Source organism: Bison bison, unplaced genomic scaffold (assembly GCF_000754665.1).
Source record: "Bison bison bison isolate TAMUID 2011002044 unplaced genomic scaffold, Bison_UMD1.0 scf7180017864235, whole genome shotgun sequence".
Lineage (NCBI taxonomy): Eukaryota > Metazoa > Chordata > Mammalia > Artiodactyla > Bovidae > Bison > Bison bison.
This window is the reverse complement of record NW_011494807.1, coordinates 1,284,048-1,292,742: the sequence shown is the minus strand read 5'-3', so window position 1 is coordinate 1,292,742 and position 8,695 is coordinate 1,284,048. Positions and strand designations below refer to the sequence as shown.

The following is an 8,695-nucleotide window of genomic DNA, read 5'->3' as shown; positions in this document are numbered from 1 at the left end:
CTCTGTGGCCCCCTTCTCCTCTTGCCCTCAATCTTTCCCAGCATCAGGGTCTTTTCCAGTGAGTAGCAGAATTGCTAGTTGGGTATTTTGTCCTATCCCTTCCAAGGGAGTGGACAGGAGACATTCTCACCGATTTGTCATCAACCAAATATTCCACAATATTCCACAAGCAAAGACAGCCAGGAAATCAAACCAGTCAATCCTAAAGGAAATCAACCCTGAATATTCATTGGAAGGACTGATGCTGAAGCTGAAGCTCCCCAGTACTTGGCCACCTGATGTGAATAGCCAACCCACTGGAAAAGAAATTGATGTTGGGAAAGATTGAGGGCAGGAGGAGATGGGGGTGACAGAGTGTGAGATGGTTGGATGGCATCATTGACTCAAGGGACATGAGTTTAGTGTCCCAGACTATCCAGGAGATACTGAAAGACAGGGAAGCCTGGCATGCTTCAGTCCATGAGGTTGTAAAGAGTCATATATTACTGAATAACTAAACAAAAAAATATTCCACTTCCAAGAATATTATTATTCTGAAGGAAATTATTCATTACAGTGATTATGGGACTTTGGGAGGCATCGCTGGTGGATGCCACCTTTTCTCAGAATCCTGCCTCCTAAATATTCTTGACATGATTTCTTACCCCTCCAGTTCTCACCCCTTCTGTGATTAGTCCATAGCAGTTTCAGTTTCGTCCTTTTCTCACTTGTAGTGGTGGAGATGATATACTGTTGTTCATTTTTCTTTAGTTTGCTTAAGGACATCTTGCTCTTCTGTATGGTGATATCTGCCTTCCTCTCCACTCTCCTCAGGAGAGCAGTGGATAATATTAGAATGGGTTCTCTGCTCTTTGGGTGGTGTGCTGACAAATATGTATAAACAAAGGTAGGTACGATGGCTGCTTAGAGATGAAGCCTCCTCAATAGAGGCTGGCCTCTTTCATTCCCTCTCTTTTTAGGGGTGAGAATCAGTGTCTTTGCATGAGTATGTCTTCATGCCAAAATGTTTTTCTTTGTGGCAACCAGATGTGGCCGTCTTGATCTTCTTCCTCCTCCTCCTGTTTTTCCCTTTTCTGTTCCGCTTTCGCTTTAGCCAAGCCAAGGCAAGATGGAAAGCATAGCAGCTAAAGCCCTCACTGATCCCATGTTCCACGTGCTTCTGAAGGTCCTCTAAGCTGGGGAAGATCCGGTAGCAGCTCATGCACTGGAAGCCATTGTCCAGGGCTGCCAGCCATTCAGGTGTCTTGGCCCTGGAACATTCCTCCAAAGCTCGAGGTTCTGGTGGGCTTTCAGCCCTCTCCCTTTCATCTTTGGCTTGGGTATCCAAACTGGATTCACTGTCAGCCAGGAGCTCCATTGTAGTCACTTGAGAGGGGGTGAATGTTGTATGGATTTTTTCAGGAGAGGTCATTTCTTCCATCTGTATCTTCTTTGTGGGGGACTCCAGTCCTTCCTCTGTATCCTGTAAGGAAGCCACACCCTTTTTCGTTTGAACATGCATGTAGTAAATTTTCATGACTCTTTTCTTTTTCGTATGTACTGATGACGACGGCTTATTATTATGAACCAAATTAAATGGAGAAGAGACTTGTGGGCAAGGGGAAGAAGTCTCTTCTTGCTCCAAATCCAGGACTGGAGGCATCTCAGTGGATCCAAGACAAGTAACATCTTGACATGATTGTTGGACTCCTAGGAAAGAAAATTTCAAACATAAGAAAACTAGGATCAAGTATGTGAAGTCTATAGAAGTTGGTGCACCGGGACGACCCAGAGGGATGGTACAGGGAGGAAGGAGGGAGGGGGGTTCAGGATGGAGAACATGTGTATACCTGTGGCGGATTCATGTTGATGTATGGCAAAACCAATACAGTATTGTAAAGTAATTAATCCCCAATTAAAATAAATAAATTTATATTAAAAAAAAAATAAAGCCAAAAAAAAAAAAAAAGAAGTTGAGATGGCCGTGAAAATACTTCTATCTGGGTATGTGGAGTGAAAGTGCATAATATGGGATATTTCAGAATGCTGTGTGTGGCATTTTATATTTGGACTTCATGTACGCTATAAATATCTGGGAATGAGGGTATGATGTATGTATGTTCTGGGGCATACATGGCATTTCTAATGGTGAAAGGGGATGGTGGAATGGGTGTCTATGTGTGGTATGTGGTGTTTCAGTATACATAAACAAGTTCAAGAGTGGTACATGTTCTTATTGTGAGATGATAAGACTTTGAGGAAGTGTATGTGACTTCTCAGAATCTGTCTTTCTAGGAAGGACCGAAGGTTTTGTGGGTGAAGTGGTGATTAGATTAGCAAGACTGCGTATGAAAGTGTATTCCCTTCAGGGCAGATGAATTTTCTTGAGTTTGACCTAGCATATAGTGAGTTAAAAGAGGTCATATGTGTAAAGGGATGTGAATTATTTATGGGATCAGCGTGTAAAGATGAATCTGAAAATGACTGGGTGAAAGAATGAGGTATAAATGTATAGCTGTGTAACGCTATTAGAGAATGGGAAAGACAGACGGAGGAATGAAGTTGTGTGTATCTGAGAGCAAAAGAGAAAGGAGAAACAGGGCCATACTTGGTATGAAGGACTGTGTGCATGCTGTTTGAGTGGGTATGAGGACATGAGTTTGTGCTGATCTAAGGGGGGAAGGTTCTGATTAAGTTCCCATGTGCATATCAGCACTGCCCCCTACCTCACTCACTCATATGAACCCTATCCCAGAGTTCATATGATGAAAATCAGTGCTGAGAAACTATGTCTTATTCTTGAAGGCACACTCCCTTATTTTTCCCTTGGCACAGACTTCAGTTCTAGTCCCTCAGCCCTGACTTTTCTTGTTTTCAAAGAGGAAGTAAAGTAAATAGGGATTAGGCTAAGCAATTCAACTGCACCCCCTTTCCAAGCTGAGTCCACCTTTGCAGCTTCCTTACCATCCTCATCAGAAAAGACAAGCTCGCGTTCAGAGGAGACACAAGAGAAATATCCTGTGGAGGCAGAAGAAGTTTCTCCTATTATCTGACTGCAGGCTGGGACCATCACAAATGATTCCGGCTGAGGAGGATCCTCCTGAGTCTTCCAGGATTCTATGAGATTGAATTAAAATTTAAAAAAATGAGAAGTGACATTTTCTGGGATCTGTGTCCTTTGAATGGATATTACATGTTAAACATTTCTACCACAAATGAGTCTTGCTTTCATAGATATTGGGGTGACTATCCTCAGAGAAGGCAATGGCACCCCACTCTAGTACTCTTGCCTGGAAAATCCCATGGACAGAGGAGCCTGGAAGGCTGCAGTCCATGGGGTTGCTGAGGGTAGGATACCACTGAGCGACTTCACTTTCACTTTTCACTTTCATGCATTGGAGAAGGAAACGGCAACCTACTCCAGTGTTCTTGCCTGGAGAATCCCAGGGACGGGGGAGCCTAGTGGGCTGCCATCTATAGGGTCGCACAGAGTTGGACACGACTGAAGTGACTTAGCAGCATCCTGTGTGAAACTCCACTTACTCCAAAATGTAAATAAACAACTATCAAAATGGTGTGAGTGGTGTGTGTCAGGGATGTTGTGTATCTTGTATATGATATTTCTAGAGATGTATATAGAACATCAAAAACTTAGGCCCATGCCTGAAATACAGTATATAGTCATGAAAATTTGGATATTATTAAGTCAATTTTCCTCATCAGAAATTATTCCATTGGGGATACAGGATACATGTTTTTAATTATTCTGCATATATCTCTATATTTACATTGAAATGTATATTGATATACATATACAGAGATACACACACATACATATATATATATGGAAAGAGAGACAGATACATATAGATATTGTAAATTAAAGAATGTCTCTCGCTATTTAACCCTACAAGGATTAGGCCATTAGCCACTGCAGTTGCTGACCTTTAACGTATCCTAAAAGGAGTTCACAGTGGAGATCAGAAAAGAGACACTCTGTGCTGCAGGTCCTCACAAAGTTATTTTAATGACAAAATTTTACAAACCCAGTGTCTTTCATCTTCTTATACCTAGAAAAGCACTAAAATCATTCATAGAGATATGCGCTCCTCACGACTAGTAGCAACCCTCTTGTGACAGGAAGAAACTTTTTACCAAGATGTGTGTTTGACATTTATGTATCCTCTTCACCAAAAGCACATACATAATGACCATCCTCCACCTCTCCCTCAGAGTTATCTGTCTCCTGATCTATAGTTCTCACGAAGGCCCCAGGAAAACAACTCATATGCTATCAGTTGTTGTGCTTTTTTACTTTCTGTCAACAATGTCATTTTTGTTTCAGAGTTCCCTAGGAATTGACCATGGTGTTGCTGTTGCTGTTAAGTTGCTTGAGTCGTGTCCAACTCTGTGTGACCCCATAGATAGCTGCCCACCAGGCTTCCCCGTCCCTGGGATTCTCCAGGCAAGAACGCTGGAGTGGGTTGCCACTTCCTTCTCCAATGCATGAAAGTGAAAATTGAAAGTGAAGTCATTCAGTCGTGTCCAACTCTTAGTGACCCCATGGACTGAAGCCTACCAGGGTCCTCTGCCATGGGATTTTCCGGACAAGAGTACTGGAGTGGGGTGCCATTGCCTTCTCTGGGCCATGGTGTTGGAGATGTTCAAATGAAGACTTCATAGACTATGAACAACTTCATAGACTTGCCCTAGACTCCTAAAAATGCATTCGTACATTTCTCTTCAGTTTGTAACCTTTCCATTCATATCCTTTAAGAATCTCTTTCAAAGAAGACAAGGGATACCTATGTGGTACATTTCTTCCCACTGATCAGAAACAGAGACCTTAAGCACCCATTGGGAAAATGGGTTAACAATGGCCATGACTGGCTTCTCTGCTGGCTCAGTTGGTAAAGAATCTGCCTGCGATGTGGGAGACCTGGGTTGGATCCCTGGGTTGGGAAGATTCCCCTGGAGAAGGGAAAGGCTACCTACTCCAGTATTCTGGCCTGGGAATTCCATCGACTGTACAATCCATAGGGTTGCAAAGAGGCAGACATGACTGAGTGGCTTTCACTTTCACTTTTCATGGCCATGGTTGAGCAAAGGAGCTCAGTTCCAATTCTAGACCATCAGTGCTGACCCACTGCCCTGATTCCTTCTCAGCACCTCCTCTTTCCCACACCTATACCACTATGAATAAGTCTGTCTACAGAAGAGGCACAGGAGATGTCATCTCAGTCTGAATCCTCTGCTGTCTGTCTGTGGCCACGGTCAAACTCCAGACAGCAGTTTCTTCTTCTGAGCTCATGATATGTACAATAACACACATGACACTTATCATCATGAAATTTATGGTCTAGTTTTTTTCCAAAGTTCTAAAATCCAGGTATGCAAATATATTTGCTGGAATCATATGGCTGATTGCCTATGAGTGGCCTATACTATTTCCTTCACTTTATGAGAGGCTCCATTTCTTGGATGTTGTCAGGTACGTGTTGTTATTCCTACTCTATTTATCAGAAGAATAAATTCAGTGTATGTACATAAGTAAAGCACATCAGATTGTCAGCTATGGATGATCATATAAAAATCTTATTGCTTCCTGAAAGAGTTAGAATTCACAGAAAATAATCTACTGACATCTATTTCTACTCCCCAGCTCTATCTTTCACTTATTTGTTCTTGTAGAACCTTACTCAGAGACCTGAGTTGCCAGAACTTTGGGGGAACTGCTGGGTCCTAAGGTTGAGTAGGAGACTGCAGCAGGATATTCAGGATTGAGTCTGGACTTTTAACTCCCAACACTGGCTACAGCTCCCTTCTCAGGAATTAACTTGGTCATCAAATAACAGGTCATCACTTGGCCAGTGACGTGACCTCTGCCGACAGGGCTCTGACTCAGCTTTTCATTTATACTCACCATAATCATAGCCCATCTTGAAACCTCATCAATTTACAGATTAATTCTAGGTTCTTGGAATTTCCCCAAATAAATTTTGTATTTCTTAAATCACCTCTATCTATCAATGATCTAAACATATCAAAAATATACCCAGTCACTTTTCTTACTTCCTCTTAATCTAAGTTTCCAATGGAAAGGACTATACCTTTAAATATACAAGCTTCAGCAAATAGGTAAATTCTTGTTCCAGATAAAATAACAACACATTAAATCACTCCCTCTGTTTAAAAGTTTTAATTAAGATTACAACAGAATTTTTATTTCTCAAATAAATCTACTTTGTCTCTTAGGTCACTGAGGATGTCTGGTGGGTCATGTTAGTGTGGGAATGGGAAAATATGGTGTGTATGCTATAATTTTTAGAATTGCCTTGTATGTCCTATTGAGCACAGTTTATCTTTTTCAACAATTTTGCATAGTGAATGTGGGGATGAGATGGTCATTGTATGTGAAAGTAGCATGAGTATGATGTATTGGTCACACTGCAACAGATGGTGATTGCAGCCATGAAATTAAAAGACACTTGACCCTTGAAATAAAAGCTATGACAAACCTAGACAGTATATTAAAAAACAGAGACATTACTTTGCTGACAAAGGTCCATCTAGTCAAAACTATAGTTTTTCTAGTAGTCATGTATGGACGTGAAAGTTGAACCATAAAGAAAGCTGAGCACTGAAGAATTAATGCTTTTGAATGGCAGTGTTGGAGAGGACTTTTGAGAGTCCCCTGGACTGCAAGGAAAAGGGACTGATGCTGAGGCTGAAGCTCTAATACTTTGCCCACGTGATGTGAAGACCCGACTCATTGGACAAGACCCTGATTCTGGGAAAGACTGAAGGCAGGAGGAGAAGGGGACAACAGAGGATGAGATGGTTGGGTGGCATTACTGACTTAATGGACATGAGCTTGAGCAAACTCCGGGAGATAGTAAAGGACAGGGAAGCCTGGCATGCTGCAGTCCATGGGGTCACAGAGAGTCAGACACAACTGAGTGATTGAACAACAAAGGCAGTACGTCTCTCCTGTATCATGAATGATCTATGTGTCATGTACTATTAAAGATCAAGTAGTTATCTATCTGTTTGATTTATGAGAGAGTGTGTAGGTATGAGTAATTTTGTGAATCCTGCCGAGACCATCAAAGTGTTAAACACTGACCGTATGAAGGATACATGTGAGGGAGATCATGTGAGCCCCTAGGTTGTGGAATTATGTGAAGGGATCAAGGAACTGGGAACAGATAGGAATTTTAGAAGGTATCATATGATGCTTTGAATAATACTTTATTTTTCATAGCTTTTGACTTTAAAAAGTCTTAATTTCACCCCTTTTTGGTTGAAGAGTGACTGTTTCTTAAACACACAATTTTACATTGTTGACATCAGGTTTTTATTTCTATCATCTGAATTACTACAAGAAGCTTAAAGTCTGACAATATCATCATTCTTGTGTAATTATTCTGTATTCCTCTCTAGTTTTGGTAAGGTCTTTGCTACTGGGATTCTGATTTTGTGGTACAGTGTACCAAGGTACGGATTTTTCTTTTTCCTATTCTGTAATGAGCTTTCTAATAATGTTTGATTCCCAAGGATTTAGGTCTTTCATCAGTTCTGAAAAGTGCTTAGCCATCATCCCTTTGATTATCTGTCTTATTCTCTTTGTTTTACTCATAAAATTTTATTCAGAAACCTCAATACATCATATTTTCACTTTTTACCCTCTTTTGTCTGAATCCTTCCTTTATAACTCCATCTATTTCTCTGACTTATATTGTAGGTAATCCTTCAGCTCTCTCATCCTGTCATCAGTTTTCATCCATGTCTAATTTGCCGTTTCACTCATATACATATTTTATAAGTTTTAGAACAACATTTTTAAAATTTCTACAACTACTATTTGGCTATTTTGTAATTTTTTTTTTTCTTGATTGGGTTTTGTATTCTTACAGTTTTAATAACTTTGAACATTGTTAGTTACTATTCTTAAAACATTGTTCAATTAAATTATCTTTATAGTTAAAACTTGCTGTTCATATTAGAATCTACCTTAGAGTTATATTTTATAGTTTTAGAGTGTGAGCTCATTTTCAGCAAGTCATTATCTATAGGACTCTTCAATGTGGTGGACTGACAATCCAGAACTCTTACATTTTCTACTGTCGGATAGTACTAGTGTATTATAAGCAACAATTTAGTATTATATTAATTCTTCACTCTGAGGTTTAACTAATTCTATAACAATTGTGGACATTGTGCCTTGATAAATGACATTTTCCCCCTAAAGATATGCACAGGGTTCCTCACCTACCTCCCAAAAAAGTGAAAAGTATTTTTGATGAGTTCCTATGATGGAACACAGAGACCTAGACTCCCAAATAAGAGAGAAAGAAAGGACTATGACTGGATCTCAAGTACATCATCCCCCCAGGGGCTATGTAGAAATGTTGAGCTGCATTCCTATAGATATGCTCAAACACCCATTGCTCTGATCTGCCTAGACTCTAACATTCTTCCTTTATCCTTACCAGCAAAGAAGGGAGTATAAAAAGAGGAGTCACAGGACAAGTATTCTGATTCAGAGGACATGTCTCTTCCTTCATGGTTCAGGGCATTGGACTCCAAAGAGTACACTGATGGTAGATCATATTCATGTAATTTTGAGATTTCTAGAACATGGAATAAAAGTCATAAGAATATTAGTTCCATTCTGTTATTATAATTCTTCTCCCTAATCTACTTTCCCCACCAA

The 8,695-nt window shown here is 40.3% G+C and overlaps 1 protein-coding gene across 1 annotated transcript; it reads right to left on the bottom strand.

Moving 5' to 3' along the window:
- Positions 1-955: 955 nt before the first annotated feature.
- Positions 956-5,918, bottom strand: LOC104993194 (protein FAM170A-like). Its single transcript, XM_010846343.1, has 3 exons — positions 5,903-5,918; positions 2,944-3,096; positions 956-1,689 (listed from the first exon to the last, which is right to left on the bottom strand). The coding sequence occupies exons 1-3, from the start codon at positions 5,916-5,918 to the stop codon at positions 956-958; spliced, it is 903 nt and encodes a 300-aa protein (XP_010844645.1).
- Positions 5,919-8,695: the final 2,777 nt, after the last annotated feature.

Excerpts from the sequence above, each read along its gene's own strand:
- LOC104993194 (XM_010846343.1), bottom strand. Across the intron at positions 1,690-2,943 it reads TGTCTTTTCTGATGAGGATG|GAGTCCAACAATCATGTCAA; the intron begins GTAAGGAAGCTG and ends TTTCTTTCCTAG.